At 35.8% G+C, this 19,946-nt stretch overlaps 2 protein-coding genes across 2 annotated transcripts; one reads left to right on the plus strand and one right to left on the minus strand.

Annotated features, from left to right (window-relative positions):
* Window positions 1-1,745: 1,745 nt before the first annotated feature.
* LOC125667303 (anaphase-promoting complex subunit 13-like) lies at window positions 1,746-5,383 on the minus strand. The gene is made up of 2 exons (XM_048900733.2): window positions 5,296-5,383; window positions 1,746-2,663 (listed from the first exon to the last, which is right to left on the minus strand). The coding sequence occupies exon 2, from the start codon at window positions 2,644-2,646 to the stop codon at window positions 2,419-2,421; it is 228 nt and encodes a 75-aa protein (XP_048756690.1). The 5' UTR covers window positions 2,647-2,663; window positions 5,296-5,383; the 3' UTR covers window positions 1,746-2,418.
* On the plus strand, window positions 5,182-11,964 carry LOC125667302 (persulfide dioxygenase ETHE1, mitochondrial-like). Its single transcript, XM_048900732.2, has 7 exons — window positions 5,182-5,714; window positions 6,616-6,760; window positions 7,275-7,460; window positions 8,493-8,585; window positions 8,709-8,798; window positions 9,254-9,370; window positions 10,692-11,964. Exons 1-7 carry the CDS (start codon window positions 5,472-5,474, stop codon window positions 10,757-10,759), a joined length of 942 nt encoding a protein of 313 aa, XP_048756689.2. The 5' UTR covers window positions 5,182-5,471; the 3' UTR covers window positions 10,760-11,964.
* The last annotated feature ends 7,982 nt before the right edge of the window (window positions 11,965-19,946 follow it).

Below are 19,946 nucleotides of genomic sequence, written 5' to 3' on the forward strand. Positions count from 1 at the left end.
AATAGGGACTACGGTTTTACATGCAAATAGATATGGAAAATCTTCTGATATGGACCAAGGTGACTCAGGTGAGCGATGTGGCCCATGGGCCTCTTGTTACCCTTGATATCTCAACTCTTTGGATATCTTGAAGTTTTTTCTCAGTCCCTTCGAGTTCAAGGTAATGAGGTTTGCCTAGTTTGTTAAATACATTTAGAACGATTTAACTTGCCCCCTTCCACCAACTTGGCTGCCTTGATTTCACAATGCTCATGTCAAGTACTAAATATCGTGGGACCTGAACCTTCAATGCCAGGGATCATCGTGGGACCTGAACCTTCAATGCCAGGGATCCTGAATTTTGGTAAAGGCTCCCCTCCTAGACTTGAACCAATGATCTTCAGATCAGCAGTCATACATGTCAACCTACTGAGCTACCTGGCTGTGGAATTTGGTTTAAAGACCCAAAAGTAATACCATAGGGTTTCTTCACGGATCACTGGATGTGGGCGGAGCTCATCTATGGTCATTGTTATTTACCTGGCCAAGAGATCAGGGTGCTGTGTATACTTTTGATGTACACAGGAAGGGTCTCAGGGGCGTTTGCAGTGTTTCTGTGGTCATAGTGTTTGTATAATGGTTGTATCCCTATGGCTACATGACACACAGATTCTACATCACCCTTCTTTCTCTCTTTTACTCTCAGTCATTGGCTCAATGAATAATTTCTTTTATAAATATAGAACTACACATGTATCATAAATTATTTCAATAAGTTACAAGTTTTAGAAATTAATGGGCAAATTATTGTTTGATTTCTGATTGTTTAATTCATAATACATGTATATAGAGGGGGAAAATTACAATTATATTAAAATTGCGTTGTTCAGGGGTCTTTTTGAAAACAATTGAATTACAAGAAAATAGTAGTTGTGGACAGGTCAATGCTATAAAAACTCTACAATACAGGGCTTCTTCAAGATCTCAAGAATGCCTGTAGGCACTGGCTGTTATTGTTATCAAAACACCTCTCTGGGGTAGCTCTAGCTGCAGATGTCACTCCACCTGAGATCTATTGTTAAATGTTTGATTGACAGACGGTTAACAATTTGGGGGTGTTTACTTATAGTTGGGTCTTTAAAAGGACATGGAATGTATTCCTGAAATTTATGTTCCCACTGGAGAGGAATTTAACGATTATATTTGATTTCTTGGTGACTTGAATTTTAAGGTAACCTATATCCCATGAATTTCAAACCAGTTATGATATACACAGTCTATTTAATGTTTCAATGTGCAGAAACCGTATCCACGAAATTGCATCCAAACAAAACTGAAAAATCTTGATAATCCATTAAAATGGCCCCCATGAATTTAAATAATTCCATATGACATAATTATGACAATGTGTTTTTCCTTTTTAACTCCAAGGAGCTCTACCGGTATTCAAAATCTGGTAAAAATGGAAAGTTTCTAAAAAATTGATTGTATTTTAATGTATAAAGTACGGAACAGAACATAAATCGATTAACAAGGACCAAGATTGCAACAGGACATCCATTTGACTCGGGTAAACATAAGTTAACAGACCAGATGGTAGATCAATTTTGATAATGAAAGTTATACACTTGAACTTTGAGACCAAGTGAGTTAAAAACAATTAAGATGGAATAAAACGGTCAGATTTTGGGTTGAATATCATGCAATCCAGCAAAATCTCCTGCATGTCAAAAACCAGATATCTAATGAACAAAAAACAAATATACTGACTTGTTAACATTGATACATTTATCTCAGAATTATAACACATCTATAAAACTTCTGTAAGTAGGACTTCAGTCTGTTCTCTTCACCATATTATTTCATTCCTTCACCTTCACTCAAAAAATCATACACATTAGTCTCTAAATGAAATTGTATACTGGCAGATGCATAGACTTAGTTAAGTCTCTGTTGGTAAAAAATAATTGTTCAATGCTTAACAAAAACTAAAGTCATTTAACACTTCACCAGTCTTGATTTTCTTGGACACCAGAGATTATGACAGCCAGCACTGGAATAACATGAGATCAGTTATTGGTGGTAGCAGGTGGCTGTTGTGAGATATCAGTTACTGATGATAGCAGACGGCTGTTGCAATATATCAGTAACTGATAGTAGCAGACAGCTGTTGTGAGAAATCAGTTATTGGTGGTAGCTGGCAGTTGTTGTGAGATATCAGTTACTGGTGGTAGCAGGCGGCTGTTGTGAGATATCAGTTACTGGTGGTAGCAGGCGGCTGTTGTGAGATATCAGTTACTGGTGGTAGTAGGCAGCTGTTGTGAGATATCAGTTACTGGTGGTAGCAGGCGGCTGTTGTGAGATATCAGTTACTGGTGGTAGCAGGCGGCTGTTGTGAGATATCAGTTACTGGTGGTAGCAGGCGGCTGTTGTGAGATATCAGTTACTGGTGGTAGCAGGTGGTTGATCATGCAATGAGGAGAGAGCCAGATCCGTCCATTTTTGTTCCTGTTCCTTCAGGGTCTCGTTTGTTGGTCCATTGTCTGGTTCTATTTCAGGGAGTTCCAACTGAGGCACAGCCACCTCTTCCATTGGGAGTTTGTCCTCTCGCCACTTCTCATCCACCAACTCCATAAGACGACCGTCTCGGGCAACCTGACTATCCATTGCTTCTGAATTACCAACTGTAAGACATAAAATATTTGTACTAACATATCTAAGAAATACAGCATTTACAAGGACATAGATACTTTTGGTCACATGTCTAAATCCATTCAATTAGGTTAATGGTGGATCTTATCACATAACAGATTTTTAAGCAATAGCATTTATATCCTTGTAGGGAACAGTATCTTTGTAATGTAGAAGAACAATTTTAATTGATAAAAATGCTATAAGACTCAATACGGGACTTTCGAGATACGGATCCACTTTGACTTTTATCGCGCGTTGAACGTAATTGTAGGGCATGTCACTTCCATATTACAATAACAACTAAGTAAACAAACATGGAATATTTCAATTGCTATCAATTTCCTGGATTTAAATGCTATCTTTGAAAGAAAGGAATCACTACAATCATTTTATAGGAGAATGCAATTGATTAAATTATGCGAGTCGGCACAGGAAATAAATCTAGGGAATATCTTGAGGATATCGGTAAAACTTCACGCCTTACATCCAATGGTACGCGTCTAAAGGCGCCTTTTCCCTTCCATCTAATTTACACCCAGGTACTAAGCACCAATAATGACTTGGATCGTCATCATGGGACTGCGCATAACTCTTTACGGACCGTCTGTTAGTGAAACACCATATGTATTGATGTCAACTTTGCCCTACAATTGGTTATTATCACGTGACCGTGGTGTATAAACGTCAAATATAATCGGTCGTTCCAGCATATCCCGAAAGTTCCGTATTAACACTGACTGTACAAGCTTAACAGCATATATATGCCAAGTTTGGCCCTGCCTAATTGGAGTCAGAACCTCTACCCTAGTTTGGCCCTGCCTAATTGGAGTCAGAACCTCTACCCTAGTTTGGCCCTGCCTAATTGGAGTCAGAACCTCTACCCTAGTTTGGCCCTGCCTAATTGGAGTCGAAAACTCTACCCTAGGGATTATGAACTTTACAACTCCCTCCTACATCACTACGCATTTAGCTTTTCTCACAGATGAGCAGCTGGAAAGAAGCTTTTTGAAAATTATAGTCAATGTTTGATAGTTTTTGCCCCACCCTTAAGGCCCCGTTGGTGCAGGAGTCCTGATATTTACAATGTACATCCCATATATCCAAATATTGCTTCATACCAAAAACAATTGGAATCATTATGGTAGTTATCAAGAAAACATTAAAAATTGTTAATGCAAAACAGATGATGGACACAGGCCAATAGCAATAGGTCATCACCCAAGTGACTCAGTTGACCTCAAAAATTTGAATCCACACATCTTGGGAATGTTTGCATATATTATTTAGTGTGTATGGTCATACAATTCTTAAAAAGATATATGTTACAAAATTTTCTATATATATATACTTTGAATCCATATTTTAGCCTCAACCTACCCTAAGGGGCCACAACTTAATCAAATATGAATCATTGAAATGCTTGCATATAATAATTAATATGACTATAAGTAATTTTGATCAAAGAAGAAGCTTGACTAAATAATAAAGTCAAATTATCATCACACAAGTTACATATTGAATCAGGCAGATACCTGAACTTTGATTATGTCAAAATTTCTGTAGCTGTGGCAAAAGTGGAGGATGGAATCCACTTTTTATTTTGTTATGATATTAAAACATAAAGAAGAAAGAGAACATTTACTGGAATGTACATTTCAAAATCAAGTATTCACTTCTTTAAGCTGAACCTTCAAGAGAAACCCTCAGTCATGATTTAAAGTAGATAGAATGTATCATTAAAATGACAAAATGAGGGCGTGTCCCGAGACACAGTCAGATCATTCTCCCTACATTAATTTACATGTAAAGGGACTTGAACCTGCAGTACCAGAGGATGTTTACATATTATTAGGCCAATTCAACTTAATTGATAGATTATCATCCCCACCCGCCCCTCAAAAATTGGCCTGCCTCGATTTTTTTTATTTTGCGAAACTTGCGATTTCCTGAAAAATTTTCATGTCCAACTCAGGTATTTACACTTATTGTTTACATTTTCGGTATAGCAACGTGAAAAGCAACATGAAGAATATGGTTTCTTGCATTCTTACGGGCGTAAATCTTGAAGTTTGGTATCTTATTGTGTTTTAAATTACGCTTAACCTGGAATCTGGCATTAAATGAAGCACTTCTGTGGACAAAAACTCGTTTGTCATTAATATTTTTCTCAGGAAATAAAAATTCAAAAATAAAATCTTCCCACCCGCCCCATAATTTTTTGGTGACCCTGGATGATAATCTAATTAAGTTGAATAGGTTGATTAGAGCTTTGGATCAGGTGAGTTATCTATATAACAGACCTCGAAGTAGGATCACGTAGGGATGTAACGATAGGGCTTAGAATCTAAGTTAGATGACGGTTTGGGGCCTGAACGACCCACGGCCCACATAGGACTTCTTATCGTTAGATATGTATATAGTTAGTTAGAATAATCTAACTGTGTCTCGGGACATAGGACATTATCATTTTAACGATAGAACATTCTATCTAGTATATAGTATCTATTATAGATTGAAAACAATGGATAAGAAGCCCCTGTGAACAACCTAACAAACTGAGGGGGAAATGGTTAATTTCGTCATCTTTACTTTTTACACGTATAATACAGTAGCGATACTTACGAATTCATGAAACGTGACTTGAGTCTGGTGAGATCGTCGTTTGTCAAGGTCTTGCGTACACTCGTGCGTCGAAAACCTGATAAAATTTGCAAGTGCGCATGTGCGACCTAAAATTTGTAAACAAGAGACCACTGCACTTCGGATAGTAAGTTCTTGTGTATCGTTGTTCGCATAGAATGGCAACATGCCGAGCTAGATTACTTTGTGGTTTGAATATTCGTGGACAATATTGTTCCGTCAACAAGTATTTACCTCTTTTAGCAGCAAGGAAATTGCATTTAAGCTTTAAAAAAACTCGTTCCGAACTTCCTCTAGATGCACTTTCCAATTACTGCGTTAGTGGGAAAATCTGCTTCCGTCAGTTTCCAAGGAGTGTTTCTTCATTTGCTGGAAAAGACAAAGATTATATCTTCAGACAAGTAAGTTAAACTTGATCTGGCACCAAGTTTTTCCTACTGTTAACGTAAGTGTTGTGATAAACTTGGATAATGCACAAGATCTGAGGGATGCAGCATTTAAATTCTTTTTGTTAATCGGATTCACAATACCTCATCTTATTTCTATATTTGATTCCAAATTTAAGGCACGAGTTTCCCAAGAGTAATTACCTCTTTACACACATCATCAGATTGTTTGTGCGTGTTGAGCAACCCTTTGAGTCACCCTTTTCACTTACTATATTATATACATCATCAATTTGCATTAATTTAATTACAACGAATGAAGAGTATAGGGTAGGCAAGACCAGGATTTAATCTTAATTTTACCTGAATTTTGAACAGATGCTCTACCCCAACTCAAGTATCTGGCCAACATAATCTAACCTAATCTAATCTCCCATAAGTGTCTTCTTACCTTGAAGACATCAGCTCATTGACCAAGGATCTTTATCCTGGTCTTCCTAGGTGGACAGGAAGAGTCTATAGGTAAAAGAAAGGGTAAAAATAAGAGCATGTATACTATGTAAGAGACAAAACCTCTTACGACTTAGCTAAAAAAAAACAATTCTATCTGATAATCAAATACCGATGACAGGTCATAAGCATGTATTCAAGGTTTATAAACCATGGATGTACTTTACATATTAAATTAGAAAATCTACAAAAAATGAAAAATAAGAAAATTACAGTGTTCGTAAATTTTGATCTTAGTTGTAAGATATTTTGTGAATAGGGCCACAGATAGAGACTCTCTCATTGGCACACCGACATCCTGACATATTATTTAACATTTGATTCTCACCCACATATATAAATTGTTTCTAAGATAGATTTGGTAATTTGTTCCTCCTTGCTTTTACTTTTTATATATAATTTTCAGTTATTGGAGTATAAATCCTTTACCTACACCTATCTCCTTGCTGACCCAGACACAAAGGAAGCTGTTCTTATTGACCCAGTCATTGAAACTGTACCAAGAGACACTAAAATAGCCAGAGATCTTGGACTCAATCTTAAATATGCAGGTAGGAATCTTTGTTTGACATTGTGGCTTTGTCAGGATTCTGTACTTGGTATGAAATTATAATGTATAACAGAACAATAAACAGTGTTCCACAGTGATGTGATGTAATTTTTTAACAGCACTGTCCCAATAGCTTTGACCTTTGTACATCATACAACACATGTACTAGTAAATATTTACAACAACTACACTATCCATATGATTATGTTAAATATTCACTACAGAGGTTCTCATCTGATGTTGTATACTGTCATATGAGAAGAACTAGTTTTTCACCTGAAGCCTATTTGTAGCTTGACTTTAAATTTTTATCTATGTAAGGCAACATCATACTCTACTTTAAATGCCTCCAAAGTTTATTCACGCATTCTGTTATCACTAAAAATGACCTAGTTTTATTTGTTTTCAAATGAAACTTTGTTTTCAGTTTGAGACATGACAGGTCACAAATATTATATCATCAGTCTCATTTTCTGTGTAACTTGGCATTAGCAGTAGTGGTGTTTTTTCTCCAGTGAATACCCACGTGCATGCTGATCACATCACAGGGACAGGGTTCATCAAGAAGCAGATTTCTACATGTAAGAGCGCTATCTCTGCAGCCAGTACAGCAGAGGCCGACATTAAGCTTAAAGAGGGCGATAAGTTGACCTTTGGAAAATATGAGCTTGAGGTCAGAAGTACACCAGGACATACAAATGGTGAGCTTGTTTGCCATCAGAACAATGAACCTTTCTTTACAAAAACGTCTTTTCATTGATTCTAAATGCATATACATGTATTGATTTATTGTATCGGTATTTATATACTACTTTAGTTACTATACTATTTTGGCATAGCACACAAAGGGTTCATAAAGCAAAATGGCACTATGCTGAAACAGTAACACAGTAGCTGTTTATGTTAAAAACTTTCACCATGCATTTTTTATCGTTACGTCAGATACTGGCATCAGAAGGCAAACATGCTACAGATGGAGCAGCTGTTTAGGTCTACAGTGATTTTAGTGTAAAGAAACTTAATTTGTGTTTGTGAAACACTGATACCCCTGTATGGCCAAACTCCAAGGTCAAGGTCATGATTGTACAAAGAGAAAGGTCTTATCACAAGGAATACACATGTAAAATATGAAAGCCCTATTGTCATCCATTTAAAAGTTATGGCCAAGGTTAAAGTTTTTTAAACAGACAAACAGACCAAAAACTACATGCCCCCAAATCTCCAATGTACAGAGGCATAAAAACTTAATAGAAATCATATGATTGGTTTATCATGTAATAAACAAAATATTCTGTATTTCTGGGAGGAATGCACCTCATTCGGAGTAATCCCTATTTGAGTACAGTCTGATTAAAACCAGCTCCCCTTCTCCTATCGTCGAAAACCATCCTGTATTTGAGTACTGATTCAGGAGGATAGTAATAGGGCAATACAATGTCTGCTAAAGGCAGTCAACATAACAATTACAATAGTTAAAAATTTGGTATATACATACATACAAACATACATACATAAGATACCAAGGCTAACCCATTAAGCTCGAAAGCTTATTTCCAATGGGGTCCTTTTTGATGCACGGATGTTTGCTCTAGGGGGTCATTTATGTTTACAATCCACCCCGCCTCTCTACAACTCAAGGATTCTAGAGAAGCAGACTGGATCATAAACCCTTAAATTGGCTAGCGAAGATGATGAAAATCATTAACTAGCAGAGATTCTTCTCTTTACGACAGGCTGTATTACATTTGTGTGGCATGACCGAGAGATGGCGTTCACTGGAGATGCCCTACTGGTCAGGGGCTGTGGACGAACAGATTTCCAAGAAGGTATTACATATACAGGCAAATAATTTATCAGATGCCTTTAGAAAATAAACGTTGAATTATACAGGTATCTGCAATGAAAAATTTCCATATAGCCATCAGATAATTCATTTTTGTCTTTTTCAGGAAATTCTGAAACTTTGTACAATTCTGTTCATGATAGAATACTTTCCCTTCCCCCAAACTACACCCTCTATCCAGCCCATGATTACACAGGTAGGGGAATGTTTTTGTGCATTGTTAGTACTAATTTCATGTACTTACTGTAATATGTGTTATACACAGCCATTTGCTGGAATAAGGGGTACATTATAATCAGGAAGAATACATGCTGCAAACTAAAATGTGGTACATGAAGACATAATTATGTGCCTTTAATACTGAATCTTAGTTGCAAACGTTTTGAATAGCATGTTGAAATTTTGAAGAAAACATATATGATGGTACAAATAGATTTTTTAAGAATTTTTCTTTTTAATTCTACATGAATTTGTTTATATTTTTCTTTCCTGTTATTGTAATTGCAGTGTGTTATTTTTTGCAATATGTTTATGATAACAGTTGTACAATTAGTTAAAAGTCATAAATGTTGCTTTTCGTATATCAATCCTTACAGCAAAAACTACTGAAACAAAGATTTTAATAGCATCTCTGTTGTATTTTCTTTGAAGGTCAGACCAGCACCACAGTAGCTGAAGAAAAAGCTTTCAATCCACGATTAACCAAATCAAGGGAGGAATTTGTGAAGATAATGAAGGAGTTGACCCTCCCATACCCCAAACAAATAGGCAAGAAAGAAAATCTGACATTTTATGAAACATGCAGTTTGATTTTAAGGACCCTCCATAACCAAATAAAATATATATGGAAAACTTTCCTCCTGGATTAATAGACAGCAAAACAATCCTTCACCAATATCATAAAGAAATGGATTAAACTCTTTAAAAACCAAAGTAACGGGACAAACTTCACAGATTCTAAAGGTATGGGGTAAAGAACCTTCAATATTCTAAATGAATGGGATGGGGAACCCCCATATCCAAACCTCCATGCCCCATATGAATAGGTCCCTTTCTGTGAACAACTACAGTGAAACATGGATGAAGTGGATGTGATTATAGCAAATTATGCTTTATAATGAAGAAAAACTAAATTTAAACAAATTGTGTTTCTACAAAGCAATTGATCTATAGTGCACTGCTTTTAGTCTTTTTCTGTAAGTACACTATTAAGAGACACCTATGCCTCAAACAAACTGAAGAGGAAACCTTCCATAAGTAGACAAATGAGTAAGGAAACCAGCTCACACCCCAAAAAATATAGTGAACTGAATTTCCCATACACTAGAAAGAATAAGAAAGGTATGGGTATCTTCCATATTCCAGATGAAAGGGGTATGAAAGCTTTATTTATATATCCCAAGCATTCTCTCTTAACCCCCCCCCCCCCCTTTCCTTTGATGATAAGAGAACCCCATACATTGATCAGGGAACATCTCATACTCTGAAGATAATGGCTAAAAGAACCTATAGTACCTCTAAGAGGCAATATATCATATTCTAAACAACTAGACATATATCACACAGAAGCACATACTTCTGGAACTTAAGGTGGCTCACCACACCCAGAAATAGTTTCACAAATCAGTACGAATTGATTTAATTATAAAAGATATGATGATATACAATAACTATAAGGCAAAAAATATACAAATTTGGATAAAAACATGATTTTCAAAAAAATTATTTCAACACATATGAATAAAAGACTTGGGGGGGGGGGGGGGGGGGTTTGAAATTTGAACTCAAGATCTGCATTTCACCAGCCCAATGCTTTAACCACTGAGCTATGATGATAAACAAATCGATCAACACAAATAATTTCACTAAACATTTAAATCGCCATCTTGTGATGTAGTATCATACAGAGTATAAGCTTTAGTGTAGTGAGCTACCTTAAGATGTGTTTAACTGTTTCACAAACAGACATATGCCCCTGTTGTCCATTGAACCTTGTAATAATGTGAAGTATTTGGTAAATTCCTGTGTTGTTCCATCTCAATAATTTGAACTACTCTTGGAAGTAATTGAACTGAAACTTCTTTTGTAGACAAAGCTTTACCTGCCAACCTTGTCTGTGGTCTGTACAATCTGCCTGAGGAGTTTACCAAAGGTTAGAGTGAAACAAAGCTTACTAGAAAACCTGAGATGAAGTCATTCAGCAACCAGTTTGGATTACAGATGGTAGTGGATGTGCCATGCAATTTTTTTTATTTACATCTTTGATTTTATTCAAACAACTTAGATAAATAGAATTCATTGTACAAAATGTACATCATAATTTTATATTTAATTTTAGATTTGATTTTTTAAACGTTTTTTAGCCTCTAAGGTTTACAATCTGTGATAAAATAGTTGATTTAGTGGCAACATTGTAGGTACAATCACTACTGTAGTGGGAGTATGTTGATTTGCATAATATGGAAGAAGTGACAAATCTTATACAATCAATATCTTTATCATGTCTTTGTATATATATTGTGTATGTATGATAAACATTCATCGGTGAAATGCAATACATTGAGTGGACCCGATGTTAAACATTCATAAGACTCAGCCTAGCTCGAACAAATCATTAAATAGCATTCACGTCAAGATCTAGTAACAAAGAATACCTGCATATATTCTACATTTTTTGTAAGAAAGAAGAACGACAAATGAAATAGTTTAGTGTGTCTACAGATTTTCATAACAGATTATTTAATTGCCAATTAATTTTGTTTTCATTTTTGAAACACTGGTAGCCGATATCTAAATCTTACTTAAAAATATTATCATTATGTATTATACATATATTTTATCTTTTAAAAATCTGATTGGTTTTTATGGTCATGTGACTGGTAACGATAAACGTCATACAAAGTATTCCTCTGTATTTGTATCTTACCTCCTGATAACACTGTCAACATGTTGAACATAGTAACGCTACAGGTAGTACAGAAGTATACATCAGATTTGCAAGTCTCAATCAAATGTCCAGATCAATCTAAACTTCTTTTGCATATCTAAATATTTTGAAAATATGTGTAGATATGGTATGATAAACCATTTATTGCATGAATGTTCAAGGCATATGAAGGTTTATTCATGCTCAAAAAATCATATTCCCCTTAAGCAGGTATGAGTAAATTAAGCTTTGTTTACCCAGTGATAATAACTATCGATGTATTCATTTAAAGGATGACAAGGAAATTGCATTGTGGAAGTAAATCCTATCTGTTTGCAGCTGACTAATGCCATATTTACAATATATTTGTTAATTCCATACATACAATTTTCTGTTGTACAGAAATTCTTTTGAGAATTAAATTTTTTAAAATTTACCAAAGATACTTTGTGTTTTATTGACCGTGCTAGATCTGGTTTTACCTGGTTAGATTTGAACTTGCTTTTGTTTCAACAACTTGATGGAACATATACCAGTGCTTCATTGTGCACCACAGACCCCTGGACACACCACAGGTGGGATCAGGTGCCTTATGGAGAAGTAAGCATCCCCTGTCAACTGGCCACACCCACCATGAGCCCTATGTCTTGATCAGTTAAATGGAGTTATCTGCAGTCAAAATCAATGTGCCACGAATGCAGCTTAACAATCGGTATGAAACGTGTCAGACACCATTTGACCCAATGAAAGGTTATATTGGCAAACCAGATATGTCTCCGATATATTAACAAATTTTAAAAAATTAAGATATTTGTTATTTTCAATTGTATCACAACCTAAGAGACATTTATAAGTCCAGTATTTACACATTAAAGGATATTTTATCTGATACAAAAATAAACATAGTTAATTTTTGTCTAGAGGAGTGGGTCGTAGAGGAATAATCGGGAATGTGCCACAGTAGGAGTTATAATTTTTCCATTTGAATCTTTGAAAATCTTTTCATGAAGAATTAGGCTACAATTTTCCAAAATATTTTGTTCAAATAATTGCCTTTTTAGTTCACTAGCTGAGCTGAAACCTCAAGGGAGCTAGCTTTTCTGATCACCTGTTGTCCGTCGTCCGTCTGTAAACTTATTACATTTTTGACTTATATAATCTTCTCCAGAAGGACTGGGCCAATTTCAACCAAACATGGCAAAGAGCATCCTTGGGTTGATCGAGGGCTTTTAAGTTTGTTCACATGAAGGACCATGTCTCTTTCAAAGGGGAGATAATCACAGAAATTGGGTGGGATCATCTTGAGAATCTTCTTCTCAAGAACCACTAGTCCAGAAAAACTAAAAGCTTCCTGACATAGTGGAGATTCAAGTTTGTTAAAACCATGACCCCCAGGAGAAGGCCACAATACGGATCAAATTTTTACATGCGAATATATTGGTAAAATCTTCTAAAGAACCACTGAACCAGGAAAGTACAAATTTACATGAAAGTTTCCCGACATATTGCAGATTCAAGTTTGTTAAAATCATGCCCCCGGGGGAATGGTGGGGCCACAATATGGAGATCAAAGATTTACACACATATATATAAAGAAAATCTTCTCAAGAACCATTGGGCCAGAGAATTAAGTTTACATTAAGTAAGGTGATAATGGAATATTGCTACATAAATATGGGAAGTTAATGATGGAGAAGCTGAAATCATCCCGTTTGTCATACAGTTGAGTTGTTAGTTTGCCATCAATGTCTACTTTCAATAAAATATCTAAGTATGGAGCAAAAGTGGACAACTCTGTGGTGTCTTTTATTTCAAGCTCACAGGCATATATCAAATTGACATATGAATTATGAAAGTTATTATTGTTAATAGAAAAAACGTCGATATATCTAAATGATGAATTGAAGACCACAGCAAGAGATTTTTTCTTCTCACGTAAAAGTTTTTGAATAAATCGATATTGCTTCATATGAATATAGAAATAGGTCAGCTAACAAAGGAGCACAATTTGTGCCCATGGGAATTCCAACAGACTGTTGGAAGACCTTATCACTAAACATGAAGATATTGTCAATGAGGAACTCTAGCATATTTTTACGAAAGTCGATAGGTGCCAGGGTATAGAATTAATATTTATTTAACTGGCGGCCGCCACTTAATTTATATTTTTTATTTCAACTTCAGAGTACTTGTGCGTGGAATCAGAGTGGTGTTTAACAAAGTAATTTTTTGGATGACTGATCACTAGATATGAATATTCCCGTTTTCCATTTTTGTTGAAGAAGCAACTGTATATGATGTCAAAAAGTCTATAGTCTTTAATTTATCTTGTGGAATGGTCGTGTAAAGTGTTGAAAAGTCATAGGTTTTGATGTTATTGATTTGGGAAAAGTTATTGATTTAGGAGAAGTTTTGCGATTTCAAGTTTACTAAAAGTTCTTTAGCATTTTTTAGAATCCACATTTGATTGACACCAATTCTGGCATATGTAGTCGCACAGTAAGTTTGAAGTTTTTCCTTCACAGCTGCTAATATTTCCGTGAGGAGCAAAGACAGGGGCTTAATTGGTAGAGCACTTACTGGATCCAGTAATGTATCTTTGGTTTTTAAGGGTTTTTATGTAGTTTAGGAATCCAGTATAGGTACAGTAACTCATATTCATTCGACCCATTGACTGGGATATTAAATGTGTCTAAAACTGTATCATGGTTTTGAAGAATTTCATCTTTTGTAAGGGCATGCAGTTGGAGTATAAGTACGATTACCAAAAGTGGAATTAATGCCAAGTTCGTTTAAGATAGAGTTGTAATAACGAGCCTTACAAACGAAGACAATATGTTGTTACAAGCTTTGTCAGCTGGAACCAAAACATATTCCTCGTGTAACCTATCTAATTCTTTTATCACTTCTGGTATACTAATGTACGGTCATTGTGATGATTTACAGCGAGATTTGTATCTCTAATGTAGGGTCATTGTGATGGTTTACAGCGAGATTTGTATCTCTAATGTAGGGTCATTGTGATGGTTTACAGCGAGATTTGTATCTCTAATGTAGGGTCATTGTGATGGTTTACAGTGAGATTTGTATCTCTAATGTAGGGTCATTGTGATGGTTTACAGTGAGGTTTGATTTGTAATGTAGAGTCATTATGATGGTTTACAGTGAGGTTTGTCTAAGATAAGGTCATTGTGATGGTTTACAGTGAGGTTTTTCTAATGTAGGGTCATTGTGATGGTTTACAGTGAGTTTTTATCTCTAATGTAGAGTCATTGTGATGGTTTACAGTGAGGTTTGTCTAATGTAGAGTCATTGTGATGGTTTACAGTGAGGTTTGATTTGTAATGAAGGGTCATTGTGATGGTTTACAGTGAGGTTTGATTTGTAATGAAGGTCATTGTGATGGTTTACAGTGAGGTTTGATTTGTAATGAAGGTCATTCTGATGGTTTACAGTGAGATTTATCTAATGTTGGGTCATTCTGATGGTTTACAGTGAGGTTTGATTTGTAATGTAGGGTCATTGTGATGATTTACAGCGAGATTTGTATCTCTAATGTAGGGTCATTGTGATGGTTTACAGTGAGATTTGTATCTCTAATGTAGGGTCATTGTGATGGTTTACAGTGAGGTTTGTCTAAGATAGGGTCATTGTGATGGTTTACAGTGTGGTTTGTCTAATGTGGGGTCATTGTGATGGTTTACAGCGAGATTTGTATCTCTAATGTAGGGTCATTGTGATGATTTACAGCGAGATTTGTATCTCTAATGTAGGGTCATTGTGATGGTTTACAGTGAGGTTTGTCTAATGTAGAGTCATTGTGATGGTTTACAGTGTGGTTTGTCAAATGCGGGGTCATTGTGATGGTTTACAGCGAGATCTGTATCTCTAATGTAGGGTCATTGTGATGATTTACAGCGAGATTTGTATCTCTAATGTAGGGTCATTGTGATGGTTTACAGTGTGGTTTGTCTAATGTGGGGTCATTGTGATGGTTTACAGCGAGATTTGTATCTCTAATGTAGGGTCATTGTGATGGTTTACAGTGAGGTTTGTCTAATGTAAGGTCATTGTGATGGTTTACAGTGAGGTTTGATTTGTAATGTAGGGTCATTGTGATGGTTTACAGTGAGATTTGTGTCTCTAATGTAGGGTAATTGTGATGGTTTACAGTGAGGTTTGTCTAATGTAGAGTCATTGTGATGGTTTACAGTGTGGTTTGTCAAATGTGGGGTCATTGTGATGGTTTACAGCGAGATCTGTATCTCTAATGTAGGGTCATTGTGATGATTTACAGCGAGATTTGTATCTCTAATGTAGGGTCATTGTGATGGTTTACAGTGAGGTTTGTCTAATGTAAGGTCATTGTGATGGTTTACAGTGAGGTTTGATTTGTAATGTAGGGTCATTGTGATGGTTTACAGTGAGGTTTGATTTGTAATGTAGAGTCATTGTGATGGTTTACAGTGAGGTTTGTCTAAGATAAGGTCATTGTGATGGTTTACAGTGAGGTTTGATTTGTAATGAAGGTCATTCTGATGGTTTACAGTGAAATTTATCTTATGTAGAGTCATTGTGATGGTTTACAGTGAGGTTTGATTTGTAATGAAGGTCATTGTGATGGTTTACAGTGAGATTTATCTAATGTAGGGTCATTGTGATGGTTTACAGTGAGTTTTTGTCTCTAATGTAGAGTCATTGTGATGGTTTACAGTGAGGTTTGTCTAAGATAGGGTCATTGTGATTGTTTACAGTGAGGTTTGTCTAATGTAAGGTCATTGTGATGGTTTACAGTGAGGTTTGATTTGTAATGAAGGTCATTCTGATGGTTTACAGTGAGATTTATCTTATGTAGAGTCATTGTGATGGTTTACAGTGAGGTTTGATTTGTAATGAAGGTCATTGTGATGGTTTACAGTGAGATTTATCTAATGTAGGGTCATTGTGATGGTTTACAGCGAGATTTGTATCTCTAATGTGGGGTCATTGTGATGGTTTACAGTGAGATTTGTGTCTCTAATGTAGGGTCATTGTGATGGTTTACAGTGAGGTTTGTCTAATGTAGAGTCATTGTGATGGTTTACAGTGAGGTTTGATTTGTAATGAAGGTCATTGTGATGGTTTACAGTGAGATTTATCTAATGTAGGGTCATTGTGATGGTTTACAGTGAGGTTTGTCTAAGATAAGGTCATTGTGATGGTTTACAGTGAGGTTTGATTTGTAATGAAGGTCATTCTGATGGTTTACAGTGAGATTTATCTTATGTAGGGTCATTGTGATGGTTTACAGTGAGGTTTGATTTGTAATGAAGGTCATTGTGATGGTTTACAGTGAGATTTATCTAATGTAGGGTCATTGTGATGGTTTACAGTGAGATTTGTGTCTCTAATGTGGGGTCATTGTGATGGTTTACAGCGAGATTTGTATCTCTAATGTGGGGTCATTGTGATGGTTTACAGTGAGATTTGTGTCTCTAATGTAGGGTCATTGTGATGGTTTACAGTGAGGTTTGTCTAATGTAGAGTCATTGTGATGGTTTACAGTGAGGTTTGATTTGTAATGAAGGTCATTGTGATGGTTTACAGTGAGATTTATCTAATGTAGGGTCATTGTGATGGTTTACAGTGAGGTTTGTCTAAGATAAGGTCATTGTGATGGTTTACAGTTTGGTTTGTCTAATGTAGGGTCATTGTGATGGTTTACAGTGAGATTTGTATCTCTAATGTGGGGTCATTGTGATGGTTTACAGCGAGATTTGTATATCTAATGTGGGGTCATTGTGATGGTTTACAGTGAGATTTGTGTCTCTAATGTAGGGTCATTGTGATGGTTTACAGTGAGGTTTGTCCAATGTAGAGTCATTGTGATGGTTTACAGTGAGGTTTGTCTAAGATAAGGTCATTGTGATGGTTTACAGTGAGGTTTGTCTAAGATAAGGTCATTGTGATGGTTTACAGTGAGTTTTTATCTCTAATGTAGGGTCATTGTGATGGTTTACAGTGAGTTTTTGTCTCTAATGTAGAGTCATTGTGATGGTTTACAGTGAGGTTTGTCTAAGATAGGGTCATTGTGATGGTTTACAGTGAGGTTTGTCTAATGTAAGGTCATTGTGATGGTTTACAGTGAGGTTTGATTTGTAATGAAGGTCATTGTGATGATTTACAGCGAGATTTGTATCTCTAATGTAGGGTCATTGTGATGGTTTACAGCGAGTTTTAATCTCTAATGTAGGGTCATTGTGATGGTTTACAGTGAGTTTTGATCTCTAATGTAGGGTCATTCTGGTGGTTTATATGCTGTTGGGATCCGGGTCAAAATGGGTCCTCAGTACCCCTTGCTTGCCGTACGAGGCATTAACTAAATGGGGCAATTCTTTGGATGAGACCACAAAAACCGAGGCCCAGTGTCACAGCAGGTGTGACATGATAAAGATCCCTTCCTGCTCAAAGGCCATAAGCACCAAACATAGGCCCAAATTCCACAGTCCTTCACCGGCAACGTCTCCATATGAGTGAAATAATCTCAAGAGGGACATTAAACAATATATAATCAATCTGATGGTTTACAGTGAGGTTTGGATTTGCAATGTATGCATGGTCATTATGTTGGATTACAGTCATGTTTGGATTTGTAAATAGAACCATCTGTTGGTCAACAGTAAATTGGTGTTTTCTAATGTAGGGCCCCTTCTATTACAGCAATTTGGTGATTGTTCCATGTAAGGCCATTCTAATGGCTTATACAGTTATCATTGAATCTTTAATGTAGACCCATAATTGTTGGCTTGCAGTCATTTTCAGATCTTAAATATGAAATATGACACCATTATTGATAAAAAGAGTTTCAAAAAAGAGATCCATGGGTCACATCACTCACCTGAGTCACCTTGGCTCATATATATTTAAAGATTTTCCCTGTATATTAGCATTTAAAACTTTGATCCCCTATTGAATCCCCAACCTATCCCTGGAGGCCATGATTTTTACAAACTTGAATCAGCACTATGTCAGAAAGCTCAGGTGAGCTAAAACTAGTATACAGAAACAAGTACCGTATATGAAACATATCTTTAGAGCCTCTTCAGATGAACCACGACAGTTTTGCAAATGGGGAAAATCATCCTTCAATTTTGGGGAAAATGTTACCCTATTCGCATTGGGAATAAGGCCCTTTAACAGCCCAGTTTTAGGGAGTCAAGATCCCTGTTATACAGTAAGGGGACAAGGGTAAGGGTTGTGGTCCATGGGCCTTTTGACACATTTGTTTTAGCTTAAAAGCTTGAAATGTCATACCCCTAATCTATAACAGTTAATGGATATACATCTGATGTTGAAGATACATGTATTTGCGTTTTTATTGACTGTGAATCACACATTATTAAATAAAACTTTCAAACTCTCTCTCTCTCTCTCTCTCTCTCTTGTATCAAATGAGTTTGTTACAATGTCATAAATACAATCAGTGAAAATTCAGAGTTCCATAACAAAATAAAAGTACATTATTTTTCTATACTAACCCTGTACTGGGTAGGTGAACTGATGGAGACAATTTTAACATTATCAGATTGCTAAATTTAAGAGTTAAATAAACTTTCTGAATTGAAACAAAACATTTATACAAACAATAAACAAACATTTCTTAACTGTAGTCCTCTACAACACACAACTGCACAAAATAACTGAATAACAGTATATATGCAAATTCAAAATGAACATTTTTTTTTCACAAAAGTATTTTACAATCCCAAAGTTTTCGTTCTAGGCTACACATCAGAGATCCTTCAATGCCAAATAATCCAAAACTTTTTTATGTGTAATGGAGATGATCTTTCATTGAAGATATGACCCAAATTCTTCTCACTGAAAGTATAAGATCCTGTAGTTATTGTATGTATAAAATCTTGCAAACAAAATGATACATACAAATTAGTATCTCAATATCTAAAAATGTACCAGCACATCATTTTCATCTAACTGTAAATTTTCTAAATTCATCCATGCTGTATGGGTTTTTTTCTGGTCCAAACAATGGGTTCATATCCAAAACCCATTGATACAAAAGAATAAAATTTAAACAAAGATCACTATGCATTGAGATGTTCAAAACTATATCTTATACACAAGTCATGTACCAGTAATTTTCTACACAAGTAATGAATATAGTGTGTATTTCCTTTAATCCTCAAAGCGTATACATTCCAGGGTTCGAAATTAACTCATGTCCGTAAGTCCGAGACTAGTAAAAAACGTGTCGGACTAGTGAACTCTCTATAGTACTAGTCCGTACGGACTAGTGAAAATCCAGAAATCAATCTTGAATTGGTAAAGATTTTTAGCAAGATTTGTCTGAGTCTCTTAGATGTTTGAACTTATGGTTGATTACCTGCATGGTCAAGTGTTTGCATGACTATGACAGCC

The sequence above is a fragment of the Ostrea edulis genome, chromosome 2 (genome assembly GCF_947568905.1).
Source record: "Ostrea edulis chromosome 2, xbOstEdul1.1, whole genome shotgun sequence".
In the NCBI taxonomy this organism is placed as follows: Eukaryota; Metazoa; Mollusca; class Bivalvia; order Ostreida; family Ostreidae; genus Ostrea; species Ostrea edulis.